The sequence below is a fragment of the Labrus mixtus genome, chromosome 13 (genome assembly GCF_963584025.1).
Source record: "Labrus mixtus chromosome 13, fLabMix1.1, whole genome shotgun sequence".
Classification (NCBI taxonomy): Eukaryota; Metazoa; Chordata; class Actinopteri; order Labriformes; family Labridae; genus Labrus; species Labrus mixtus.
In genome coordinates this window covers 26,610,704-26,625,346 of record NC_083624.1, presented here as the reverse complement: position 1 = coordinate 26,625,346, position 14,643 = coordinate 26,610,704, and the positions used below count along the sequence as shown (strand labels likewise).

The 14,643-nt window shown below is 37.7% G+C and overlaps 1 protein-coding gene across 1 annotated transcript; it reads left to right on the top strand.

Annotated features, from left to right (window-relative positions):
• The first annotated feature begins 377 nt into the window (after positions 1 to 377).
• evx2 (even-skipped homeobox 2) lies at positions 378 to 4,977 on the top strand. Its single transcript, XM_061054491.1, has 3 exons — positions 378 to 1,382; positions 1,845 to 2,071; positions 2,580 to 4,977. The coding sequence occupies exons 1-3, from the start codon at positions 986 to 988 to the stop codon at positions 3,192 to 3,194; spliced, it is 1,239 nt and encodes a 412-aa protein (XP_060910474.1). The 5' UTR covers positions 378 to 985; the 3' UTR covers positions 3,195 to 4,977.
• The last annotated feature ends 9,666 nt before the right edge of the window (positions 4,978 to 14,643 follow it).

Below are 14,643 nucleotides of genomic sequence, written 5' to 3'. Positions count from 1 at the left end.
TAGTCACTCTTAAATCATGTTAAAAGTAGCCTACATGAAGACAAAAGTAAGCTTTTTCTAAATGCATAAATAAATGCATCAGTGTGTGTGTGTGTGATGATGTGTTATCATGCATGTATTATCACCCCGTCAAAATGTGGATTTGACGAATAAAGAAAGCATGAACATTGAAGAATTGTAGAAAAACATGAAAAATAGGCTTTATCAGCATGATCTTAAAATGATTATTCAAATCTACTATCAAAATCTGGCACCTAAATCCTTACGCATTTTACGCACCGATTAAGTGGCTAGAATTGTATAAAATAAAAGAAACAAGGTGAAAATATGAAAGCAAAGGGATTAGAGAGAGGGAGGGCGAAGAGAGAGAGAGAGCAGGGAAACAATAGAGAATCAAAGCATAATAATATTCCTAAATGAAGAGGGAAATGTTGCGCTGCTCATTTTATTAATCAGGCTGCCAATTTCACCCAAGAGGCCAAACCCAAGAGCAATGTGAAACAGACTGAGAGATCAAGCCAGGGACACGCAGCTCTCCTCCTCACTCCTCTTCCTCTCCACTTGGATATTATTCGTCTGACCGAAGGCCGCCTCCATCATCAAGTGACAGCCCTCTCCTATTTATTTGCTTATAAACCTGTTACAATAAATGATCATTGGAGCGACGTCAGCCGAGCATTTTAACCGCGAACAGCAGCATCCACTTTTTGATGAATGACATTTCTGCAGCCGCGGGGAGGATGCACGCTTCACTTTGAGCAGTCGCTCGTCGATTGCATTCACATTCTTTCATTTTGCGCGTCTTGCTTATAAAAAGCTTTACAGACACTTATTTAAGAGACAGTTGCATGCGGATTTAGCTCCGACACAACTCATTGGTGTTGCAGCCGGCCCCCCTTCTTTTGGACAAGTGTTGAGGGGTTGTTGTGGGGTTTTTCTCTCTCTCTCTCTCTCTCTCTCTCTCTCTTCTTCGTCGTCCTGCCTAATGATGGAGAGGATAAGAAAAGAGATGATATTGATGGAGAGAGGGCTGCACAGTCCGGTCGCAGGGAAGAGGCTCGCAGACGGCACCCCGGGAAACTCAGTGCTGGAGGCCCTGGAGAACTCGCAGCACAGCGGACGGCTCAGCCCGAGAATAACTTCGGCTCAGCTTCATGGAAATCTGGGGGACATCCCGACGAAAAGCAAATTTGAGATTGACAGTCTTTTCGGCACGCACCACAACAGTGAAAATAACTCCTCGGCGGAGATTTCTTCGTCAGAAAGCAGGAAGAAAATGAGTCTTTATTCTGAGGTTTCTCCAGATTCAGATATTAACAGTGATGTGGAGGTGGGATGCCCTTCGCACCGCTCCCCGAGCCAGCACAAGGAGAACAACAAAGGTACCAGTTTATTTTAACTCACATACTGTATATCTGCTTTTCAAATTTGATAGTCAAGTTTCATGGAAATATTGTGATTATTACTACTATTTCTATTTAAAAACAAAAAATTCTCTATCAAAAAAAACATATTAAACACATAGACAATTATTATTATTATTATCATTATTATCATTAAATTTTCTTCTTCTACTTTCCTCATTCCTGAAGTAATAATACACTATCCTATTTTTCCCACTATAAATTAATTTTAACAATGCAAGAACGTAAAATACAACAAATATTTATGAAATTGTTTTATATATATTTTGAAACACCTTGAAATAACTTATTGGTTTTATTGCTATTTGTAAGTCAAATATAGGAGTCTTACTCTGTTTTTCTACATGATCGATGTCTATTATTGTTGATGCCTATAATTTTACATTTTTTTCCCTTTTTTAAAAATTTATTTTTCGTCAGGTTTTTCAGATTCTGGGTCCTCCAGCTCAAACTCCCTCGCGAATATGAACGGTAACTCATCGGGATCAAACAATTCTAATTCCGACCAAGTGAGAAGATATAGGACTGCTTTCACCCGAGAACAGATCGGAAGACTGGAAAAGGAGTTTTACAGGGAAAATTACGTTTCCAGGCCGAGAAGATGTGAATTAGCTGCAGCGCTAAATCTGCCCGAAACGACCATTAAGGTAACAGATTAATCTTCATTATTCTTGTCCGCTGTGTGCGTCTGTGTGTGTCTGTGCAGAGAAAACATTAACTAGCTTATTATATTACAATGCAGTTAAAAAAAAAAACGAAAACATTCTGATATTTGTTTCAATTTTTGTAGCCTAGTATTTTATTTGTTTTAAACTGTGCACACAAATCTTTTAATGTATTTATCAAATTGGATCAAATTGACCGTTTGGTGTAAAATGCATTCCAAGGCATCTGCTTTAAATACAGCCTATAGCAAAGAAAATAATGCTAGCCTACTATTAACTAGCCTATACATTTCTCCTATTTTGAGCCTATCTTTATGCACATTGAATGTGACAATTGAGCATTTTTGTTGTTCAGTTAGGCCTATGAGCATTTATAAAGCCTTTATATAGGCTACATATTTTTTCCCAGCATGGCTCAGTGTCTAAATTTAGAGCTTGAAAACAACATGGCAGCTTCAGTATGGCCCTTGTGTTTATTTTTTTTGTACAGGTGTGGTTTCAGAACAGGCGGATGAAGGACAAACGGCAGCGTTTGGCGATGTCCTGGCCCCATCCCGCAGACCCCAGCTTCTACACCTACATGATGACGCACGCGGCAGCTACAGGAAGCCTACCATACCCTTTCCACTCTCACATGCCTCTACATTACTATCCGCACGTCGGTGTCACAGCAGCAGCAGCCGCCGCGGCCGCCACCAGTGCCGCCTCGTCACCTTTCGCCACCTCCATCCGACCCCTCGACACTTTCCGGGCGCTTTCCCACCCTTATTCACGGCCAGAGCTCCTGTGCAGCTTCCGGCACCCGGGACTCTACCAGTCACCCGCAGGCCTCAATAGTTCCGCTGCAGCGTCGGCAGCCGCGGCAGCAGCAGCGGCGGCGGCGGCGGTCAGTGCGCCATCAGCATCCGGGCCCTGCTCGTGTCTGAGCTGCCACAGCAGCCAGGCCGCGAGCGCGCTCGGCTCCAGGAGCGCGAGCTCTGACTTTACCTGCACAGCTTCCGGGCAAAGATCCGAGAGTGGATTTCTGCCCTATTCTGCAGCTGTTCTCAGCAAGACCTCAGTCCCGTCTCCAGACCCGCGAGAGGAAAGTTCACTCAACAGATAACTCGACACACAGCCTACACATAAACGGGTCATATTTTTGCTTTTGTCCTACTGTAGGGAAAAGGCCTTCTTTCAAAATACACCTGGAGTTAATAAGCAGCATTACAACTACATACACACAAAAAAACAGATTAATTTCATAAAGTACAATAGCTCTTTTAGGGAAATAGCTGAGTAACGAACATTTTTAAACTCACTCCCACAAAACTTTTCTAAAATCTCGTGCCGGTGTGTTGTGCCACTAGAGCAGTTTTTTATGGACTAAACTGGATTTGTTTTTTATTTTTGTTTTTCCATTTCTAGGTTGTATTCCCTTTAAAGTTATCTGGGTTTTTTTCCTTGCAAATCGTAGCTATAAATTAAACGCAGGACTATAATTTATCCACTATTCCAGTTTTCTTCTTGTAAAATGTCTAGATTCCATCGTGACAAAGCCTTCCTTCACTCCTTTGGTCCACACAAACTCAGCTTATTATGCTACCTAAATTTAGCTAGCAGAACGTGTGTGCTATTCTTGCCCAGCAGCATATCTTTCTTCACTATATAGGCTAGGCCTAATGGAGTTAGATTTTGGCAGGACTACCCCCTTCAACACCCAGCCCCCTACTCTTTTGGGACTTCCCTAATCAGCTCAGAAAGGTGCATATAATTCTGCACCGCGTCTTTTGGTGTCAATTTTTATGTTAATAATGAGAGGATCATGACAAAAATTGCCAATCATGTACCTAGATGGAGCTCTTTTGAATACACGACTGTAAGGAAGTTGCTCGTTTTGAGACCCGCTGTCAAGTGCTAACAACCCGCGGAGGGAAGTCATTAGACATACAAAAGAGGCTGAACAAAGCGACAGAGCTGGTACACAATGCATCGTGTATAAGGCTTCTATTTGACATGTAAAAATATTAAAGCAGCCTGCTGATACCTCCACACACAGTAGCCTCTCTCTATTTACATTGCTGAACCTCATTATATCAAATCCAGTATTTTCATAGGAGTGTAATCCCTTTAGGACCTTCTCCTCAGCACACATACGCACACACTGCACACACACACACACACACACACACACACACACACACACACACACACACACACACACACACTCACTCAGACAAAATAGCCCGGCTTTAAAATCGGTCTGCGCCTGTACAAAAGAAAATAGCTATGTGCTATTTTATTCGTTCCTGTTGGGACATCACTGATATGTTAATTATAAAACATGTGACCTGTAAATCGTGAAATATTTTGCAAAAATGATGGGTTAGTCCTAGGCCTACTGATAGTTGAAAACTGATTTATTGATTTTTGCCCTGAAAAATAAAAGCTTCAGGAAATGTGGACGGTAGGCTGTTTTTAAAAAAATGTTTTTTTTAATTTATTTTTTTGTGACTTGCTGAATGTTTTTTTTAATGTTGAAACACTGGATGTACACGCCAACAAGGACCATCACTTAGCCTACAAATTCGCCCGTGAACTCACCATTGTAGTCCAAATTCATGATTTGTATTTTGTGAAAAATTAACACTGAATTTTGGAGATGGAGAACATTTCTTGGGAGGCTTTAAAGGGCTGCTAATCGAGCACTGAAATTTAAATGATGAAAATATTATTGGCCTTTTGTCCCCTGGGTCTCTGTTATAACGCTATATCTCTGTATTTAAATTATCAATGACTGTATGAATTTAAATATTTTAACTTGAAAAAAAATGTGCAATATGAAATGTAAATCATGTTATTTATTGATCGTGTTTGTTCTTGGGAAATAAAGAAAAAAACTTTACATATTACCGCTTCATGAGGCTTCTTGATGACGCAGAGATTGACGGTGGTAAAATAAATCGCGTTTTATTTCAAACTAGATTTGATTGTTAAAGAATGCACATTTTTATTTTTACAATAAGCTATAGGCTTTATTAAGGACATTATACGTTAAAGCATTCAACTGGGACAATGAAGACATGCTATGCTTATTTAGGTGCTGTGACACCATTTCTATAGAAAACACCGTGTAATATTAATTAAAATCACGTGGAAAGCTACAGGGAATATGAGGCCTGCCATCACGGGTCATTCCGGCCCTATAATTTACCATTATTTTTACATTACCTCTAAATGATACAAGCTGATACTGTCGTTAATTGCACTTGGTTAAAATACAGCCTCCTCCATGAACGTCCCCGGGGGACTCCAAGATAAGTTGCTTTTTTGAACGTCCCCATTAAAAGAAATAGGATTAGGGCAGCAAATATGGGCGTGATATATCACCGTGTTTCCTTGCTCTTTACTAAAGCGAGGGTTGAAACCCGTACAACAAAAGCATTGAGATAGATGGAGGTGTAAAAGGGAGAAGACAAGAGGCCAGAAAAACACCGGCCACAATAACACGATTAGTTTTGTATCCAATGTGCACGACTGAAAAAAGAATTCATCATAATGCAGAAGACTGTCTGTCACCTTCGCCGAATGGTTTTTGACAAGAAAATAAATCTTTGGGCTTGTTTAATATATTTTATATTTTCTTTATTTCGGTGCTAATAGAAAAACCAAATTAAATGTCCAGCAGCGAGATAGAAATGCAAAGATCGATGATCCTGCCCCTACTGTCCAATCAGCCCCGTTTAATTGACTGTATTTTCAGGGTAATTGAACTGCTTGTTGTAAATTGAGGATTTTATAGAAACGACATGAAAAGTGCATTTACTGACATTCATCGCATCTTTGACATTGATTATCTGATCAGCGCCGTGTCATGCTAACCTCCAATTCTTCATTACACACTGTTTATGAGCTGTTACAGAACAACTCGCTTGTTCCACAGTGATTGATTGCCTTATTAACGCGTGTTCTTGTAAGTGTGACCGGACTGATTACGATGCATATGTTTAGAATAATGTTTCATTTAGCTGACTGCGAGTAATGCAGGGTGACAGCTGCTGCGGGAGGACAAAAAAACCCAAACTACAGGGAGCAAGCGGGGCCAAAACGCATTTAAGGTGGAACTAGAAGACAGCACAGAGCCCTTAATGGTCACATGCAGTCACTCAAGGGCCAGATGAAGGACTGGAAGCCCAAGAGGGTCTTCATTGAGGGCTTTTAGATAACATTATTGTAACTAAAATCTCCACATGTTGTCCTTTGTTTCTCTAAAGCATGCATTCACATCAAATCTGTTCATAACAATCCAACATCTCAGAATTTTCTTTAACATATTGTCCCCACTTCTGAATTTGATGCAGTCTTTACAACTGACATACCAGATGTTACATCCAAACATTGAAATCAATCAAATCTCATCACAAAAGCATATACACCTAAAATCCTCTTCAGGTTAAAAAAAGAAAAATCATATTTAGCTGGAAGTGTACAGAGCCACATGAAGTGCAGCCTGCAGAGATTTATGCCACCATTATGCTTCTAAAGTAGTCCCTGCTCTGTTTGTCTCAAATCATTGCCTCTGTTCAAATGTTACTTTCATATATTACATGACATTAATTCAACTATAGCTCATTAAGACAGAATGAAATGGTTAAATTAACTTATCAACTCATAATGATGATGAATGAGGTATTAATTCAGATACAAGCTGGGCAATTTGCAATTTTGCGCGTTTTGATGGTTCTCAAATAACATTTAATACAACAGGTCATCCCCTCAATCAATTACATGAGCATGTGAGTCGACCGGATGGAAAATCCTTTTTTCATGCATATGTATTGAAACATGTTCTCAATTATGTTTGGAAATTGGTTTTATTGGTTTAAAGCCTAATTCTTGCAGTGATTCTCAGCTCTGGAAACGGTTAAGGTGGTGAGCCTGAGACACCTTTATCAGGAGCTGTAGTTTTTGTTTTAGATTTTGGACATTAATCCTTATAACATTCCAGAAAGTAATAAAAATAATGTTTAAAAAATACCTCTTTAAACCTTTAACACAACATATTTCCTGTAACATCAACTATTTATACATTTTAGACCCTTTTTAACACATTTTTAAATAACAATTATCAAGAATACAGAATACAATATCCAGCTAAATTTAAAAAAAATTAAATAATCATGGTTCAAGGAAAGGCTGCACATGCTGAATGCATGGCTTATTTAGATGTTTATTTATTCATTTTTAGATGTGTAATCTTCTAATGTTTTTAATGTAGAGATAGGACAGTGGATAGAGTCAGAAACTGGGGAGAGAGAGAGTGGGGAACGACATGCGGGAAAGGAGCCATAGGTCAGATTTGAACCTGGGATTCCCCCTCACAGGGATTCTAACCTCTACATAAGGGGTGTGCGCACCAACCACCAGGACACCAGCGCCCCCTAATACTCTTTTTTTTAAAGTAAAAACAAACGGTGCATTTACATTTTCATTTCCATGTTTCATCTTGAATTCCTCTCTACCCTGAAACTGTTCGGTCCCAGGTTCATTTGTAGTCTTACAGAGAACCACTTTGACGCTCTCTAATTTGAATAGGATAATACAGTGCTCGGTAGAAACTTTTGACAGAAAACAACACACTACCATTGGAAATAGCAACAGTCTTAACATTCCCTTATAGTCACCTATAATATCAAAATCCCCAAAAGTCAAATAGATTTCAGGTCAGATTTAAGTCCACTTTGATCAGACTGATCAGGATTAAAAGTCTACAGTTTTGAGTTTTACTTATTTTTATAAATAATTTTTAGTTGAATAGTTTTTCTCATTACAGTCAGTAAGTTTTAGACTTGTCTTTAGTTTAGTTCCTTAATGAGTCTTTGTCCCCAGAGGTTTCTTATTTTACATTTTTTGACTAAATATGCAGAAGTGAAGACTTGAATAATTCAAGGGTTATACATAAAAAAGAAGATTATTTATTTAGCAAGTAGAATCTCCTGAAGCTTGTGGCTAAAGAACCATGTTTGGAAAGATGTTTGCAGAACTGAGCACATTTCTGGGGAGTGATGCACTCAAACGAGTGTGCTAAACGTTTTTTTATTTCCCACAAGATGACGTGAGAACACTTCTCCACAGTGAGCACCTTTCTTTTTGGATTTCTCCAGTATGACAAGTTTCACTTTGAAAGAGTTCTTCAAAATGACACATCTCCTTATGCATGTATGCAGCTTTAAGACCTGATCTGGTCTTTAATGCCTCATAATAGCAGAAATACAAAGCAAAAGAAAAAAATGACTTGAAATAAAAGATAAATATATAGAGATATAAATATGTTATATAATACTGTTAAGTGTTTTGAGGAGGAAGCAGAAGAGCTTAGACCGTCACGTTTGGAAATTAAATACAAAATAGGGAATATGTGTAAGTATATTTTCCATCAGCGTTACAGTATCAACATATTCAATCGTTATGATAAGCAAAAAAAAAAAAAAAAACCCTGAGGGACTCCAGAATACACCTGGCCACTCATGTGAGGCAGACCCTCAAAATAAGACAAAATAATAGCAATCAATACTGGTGGGCTTATGAAGAATAAACAGAGACCTGAAATATGTGCAACATACATGTTCAAAACAGTCATACTATTGATCATTAATAATGATATGATAATGTAACCGTGTTTTTTTTGTTTTTTTGTTTTTTTTTACAAATATGACCAAATACTTATCAGAACTACAGATGATAGAAATACATTGGAAAATGTATTCAGTGATTTTTTGACCAAATTTTATTTTACCAATACTTAATGATTGGTTTTGGGGGGCACCAGATGGTCTGGCAGTTGTGTTGCACGCCCCATGTATTGAGGCTATAGTCCTTTGTTGCTGTGGGTTTGATTCCAGCTTTGGCCTTTTGCTGCATGTCTTGCCCCAGTCTCTCCTGTCTCTCTACACTGTCCTATCCAATAGAGGCAAAATGGCCCAAAGAAAAATTAAAAAGTGATTGTTTTGGGAATGGCCTTGCTTATTGTCATCAATCCACCAATTTGAAAGAACAATAACTTTAAGATGGACTGGCACAAAATTTGATGTTGAGAATCGTCTCATCAACTACAATTGCAACAAAATGAAGTACAAAAATGATCTGTTCTCTAATGGATGAACTGTGCAAACTTTCAGCTAGTGCAATGCTTCAGTCAAATTCTAGTTTAATTTGAATGAGTATGTTCATTTGTTAGTATGCCAAAACTGAATAAACTAAGATTTTCTCAAATATCTAGTCTTATATTGATGTAGACATTTTAATACTGTGAATTTTGGGTCAACTAAGGAACAATTTACAGCTAAAATGCACATATGAGATAAAAAAATTGAATAAAATACCTAAAAAGTTACAACTGATTGCACTGATGCAATTATATAACACTGAACGCCCCAGAACGATCCAATCACTGCGAACACTGGCTACATGTTATGCAGCTTTACCATTTGGCCACCAGATGTTCTGCAAGTGAAAGACCTTGTAATCATAATCAACAATACAGTTAGCAACAACACCATGAATTCAATAGCATTGCCAGCAAATAGTGCATCATAGGTAACTCAAAGAACTGGGCTGTTTCATATTGTCACCAATTTCTTCAACAAGTTTTTTATTTTCAACAAGAAAATGCTCGGAAAACGCTCCCATCCATAAACTTGAAGCTCTTCAAAGAAGCCAGTAGCTCTCAATATAGCACACAACCCCAAACCCATTTTTCCCAGTCGTATCCCTGCAGTTCCATAAAATTAACTTCAACAGAAAATGGACAACAATTTACCACACATTTAAAAAGACTGTATCCATATAGATCCAATCTACTGTAACAATGCTAATAATTAAACAGTTTAAGTCTAGCTTCCATTACTAACTCTGTTTTGACCTTCTCATTGGTCCATAATTTGAGTGATGTATGTACCAGTGACCGTTAACAACGTCAACACATGTGTGATAAATATGTGGTCACATTTTCTTCTTAATTCTCAAGATGAATGGGAACACTATGATGAAAAAAACATTCCCTATTGTGGCTATCAAGGGTTACAATAAATGCCCCAGTTTGGTTCTGAGAGATTTGGCAAGAGAAATCATAATTTCTCAGTGATGACTAAAGAAGACACTGGAAAGCAAAACATTCATTAAGCATTTTACCTACATAGAAATGCATAGTTTGAAAGATTCAGCATTGTATTGCCATTGTGTACTCACCTTGTGCTGCAAGTTCAGATATGGGTGCCGACATGGGTGTATATTGTCTCACCTTGATTTTTGTTGTTCAGTCAGGCCTCAGTGATGAACTTGATGAGTCCTCAGGAATGAAACCAGGTCAAGGGATCAAATAAAGATGAAATCAACCAGCCTACTCTGCCAGTTAAAGAGGGGATTTTCCAGTATCAGCAGATGAAAGCACAGATTCCTGAAAGTATACACACAAAAAAGGGATTTCCATTGACCGACAGTGTAGTTGGTAATTGAAAGAGCTTGCTAGCAGTGCCAGCAACAACAACAGTAATCTTGCAACAGCCTCATGTTACAGCCATTTAAATTAATAGCTTTAGTAATAATAAAAGCTGCAGCAAGTCAAAAGTTAAAAGTACAACCTAAGCTAAAAGTGCTGGAGCAGTGTTAGCAAAAAATATGATAAAGCTACAGACATTTAATGTTCACAATATAATAATATTCACAGAGCAACTATAACAGTCAATCAAGTTAGTTACCATGAAATTAACCAGCTAATATCAGTTACCTTCACATTAGCTCTAATAAAAAAGGTACAATTATGTGTTTTTAATTACCATATAGATCACCATAATCACTAAATGACAATGTATAAACATATGTAAACATCAGAAAAAGAACAAACTAGCTAATAAAGCTAATGCTAACATTGCAAATCGTTACTGAGCTAGCTGGTTTAAACTTATAAAGTCAGTGGCTAACTCACAGCCAGGCCTAGCTAGCCACATCAAATTGTTTGCCAACTTGGTCACAGCCTATGTTGAAACAAGGCTGACAATGCCAGAAAATCATAAGAAAGAAAAGATTAGAAAGAAATATGATGTAGGCCTATTTATTTTGAATTACAACCCACCCACAGTGCGGTCCAAAATCTAACTTTAGCATTGAGCCACTGGTGGAGCTTCAGTTCCTATTGCTCACCTGAAGCATTTGGACAGTAGACATCACAGTGAAGTGGTAACATGTTGGCCTTTCATCAAGAATATGTGAGGATGCAAAGGCAAAGAGTGGTTAACTTATGGTTTGAAAATGTATTGCATATGAGACCCAACAACACAAACGAGCAGCAAACCTTTGCAGTAGTCTAACCAGCCATTTCATACCCTGCAGGAGCCAATTTGAACCAGATCAAACCAACAGCGCGGGAGCTAGCAAGATATTTACACATATACACAGCAATTTATACATTTATAATTTGTGTTAGTTAGTTCAAATAAGGCAAAGCAATTACATTAACAAACATCTGTGTAATTACTGGCAACATGAAAATATGTTTGCGTCAAAAACAGACTTAAATGGACCCCCTGATCTTCAAACATGGTAGAACCAGGAAGTATATAAGGACATTAGTTCCTCTGCCCAATCTTTTGCATGATGTTGAAAAAGCTCATAAGTAACTAGGTTAAAAAAAGTATTATTATAACAACTATGTTAGGAGTGCTAGCTCACTATCACATTTGTATATCCTCATGTCTGTTTCATAGTTTGTGGAGGACTGAGTTCCATGTTGTAAAGATCTTCAAAGAAGAATCATTCATGCTGGCACTTCATACTCCTCAGGGGATCAAACAAGTAGGCGGATAACACATGACACGATGCAACAAGCTCCTTTTTGTTATTCAGGTTTTATGTGGGCAATCTGGGCTTCTGTTCTTCATTTTCAGGACAACCAGAAGGTTGAAAAAAAAGATGCTTACATGCTGCAACAAGTTTTACTATTTCTTTCAATCCAACTGCATGCTTGTTTCACCACATTGTACTTATTAGCCATTTACTGTGTATAGTAAACCTTTTTGTGGTTATCAAGTTGCCACAATGGATTAAAACTTTATACAATTTTGTAGACGGCTTATACAATGCTATAAAATAAACACATGTATAAATTCTTCATATGGAGTCTCTAGGAACTGCTATTTGGGAAAAAAATTGTTTAGTTTACTTTATTTGTAAAGGGACAATATGAAAATACAAAAAATGTTGCCATTTGATGCATTGTACAGAGTAAGCTTAGAACAATTTGCCATATTTACTAATCTATTCAATAAAAGGGTTACCTGACAACATGGCTCCTTTATGTGGGGAGTTATAGGCCGCAAGATCCAGGGGACAAAGTTTGAGAGACTCCCTCAAACTTAAGAACCCTCTTTGTATCGACTGTTCAAGTTTACCTGAAGAAAAATAAAGTTTAAAAGCTGTATGTTGTGCCACGTTGTGAGATTATGTTTGTATGCATTTTATTGTATTATAATAAAGGAATCATGCCCTAAACTGCAGTTTTTTCTATTGAAAAATGAAACAAACTGATTCTATCTTGTCTCAATGTGACTTCCTAGTTTAAAAAAGGTTACATTAAATAGGCTCACTTGCAAATGGGATCTGGATCTCAATGGGATTACATGATTAAATAAAGGCTATCTATAAATAGGACTTCCTGGTGGCTTACTGAGGTAATCACTTTGCTTTGAGTGAGACCATATTTTCATGTCAATCCCCACTTTGTCTTCTGATTCCTATCTGTGTGAATGCTAAAATGATATTTTTTTTAAACAATATTGTTAAAAAGCAGTAAAATGTGACTTCCTGACTTTAAGCAGTTAATGAAAACATGGGACATGTTACCTGGCCTAGACAGGAAAAATGTGTCTGACTGCCTTAAAGACCTATATACGTATAATTATTTAAGGCTTTTGTAGTATGTATAATGTGCATTATCAGAAGCCATTTTGTTGCAAGCCAGTAATTTACATCAACATTTAATTGGAACACAAAATAGGCAGAAATAAAAATAACCATAGCTACAATGTCCTTTGGAATAAATGTTTTATTCAGATGTTTATCTACACCAATCATGTTGTTCTTGATCACACATTTTTTAAAAGCACAGTTGAATTTGGCTTTATTTACTGAAGAGCAAACATGACTTCAGCAGTCTTAAGATGAGAAAAAAAAACAAGGGGGCCTAAAACCCAAAGCTGACGGTAGCCTTTGAGTGCCATTTGGCCATGGTTGAATCTCTGTGGTTGACCGCTGGCCAGTGTTTTTGTGGCGTGTATGTTGGCATTAGTCGACCCTTACAATGACCAGGCGTGTTGAAGCAGTGGGTGAAAATGAGATGTCCGACTGTCTGCTCAGCCAAGCAATGCATAAAATTCACACATTTATTGGGGGTCTGCTCCAGTTTGTCTTTCTTCTTTTGCACTATAAAAACTGTGCTGCCAACACCAGTGCAGAGCAAAACTTTACAGCACCAGTTGTAACTTTTTCAGCCATGCTTTCTATTCGGGTCTGGGGAGGTAAATGTTGGACTATTGTGTTGTCTGTCCACCACTTTTGTCCAGACGGGGCATCCACATTTAGTCTCCGACAGCCTTGAAATTTGGTAAAGACATTCACAGTTCCAAGAGGATGAATCCTACAACTTTCTACCAGCAGTCGGTGGAATTTCCTCTCATTGAGTCTCTTATGTTCTAGTGTCAACTGAATGGACTAATTCATAAATGTGTGTGCACGTTTATGGGTTCTAGATGGTGTCTTAACAAATTTGATCAGTTTTCCTTTAGTGGCACCTTGAGTTGGAGATTTTTGGTTTTAAGTTAACTGCCTCAAAACTATTGAATAAATCGCATAAAACTTTGGTGCAGACATTATCGCAAAAATGTAGGCTTCAGTAGTCTGAATCAGTCAGATCAAATGAGCATTTTCATACAAGAAATCAAGGAAAACATGTATTAATTACAACGCAGGTTAAATGGAGTTGTACACAACAGCTGGTAGAGCATTTTTGTTTCTCTTTAAATTGAACATATTTTAATATTTCAATGGCTAAACTGCTATTAACACCGAATTAAGTGTATTTACCAGCATATCATGACTGGCATAGATGTTTAGCTGCATGTATATTTCATCATCATCTTTATTGACGGACTCAGGAGTCAGTTAAAAAAAATCATAAATGATGATCTTTGATGCAAAGTCAGATCGCACTCTTAATTCTGCAATCGATTATTCTGACTGGCTACGATGGCTATAGGCTAACCTTGTTAGATAGATGGGATAAGCTCTTCAACGAGCTTACTGGTATCATGGGCAAGTATATGTCAATTATTTTGTTTTTACCGTCATCACAGAGATAACTAAAAGACATACTTTGAATACACATGAAAAACAGAGGAGAGAAACTTGTACATTCCTTAGCAGCACTATGTTCCATTTACGTTGTCAATAAAGACAGAAAATCTAAACCTATTAAAATGTACATGTCGTAAAGTGAGCCCACTGGTTTTAGTTTATATGCATCA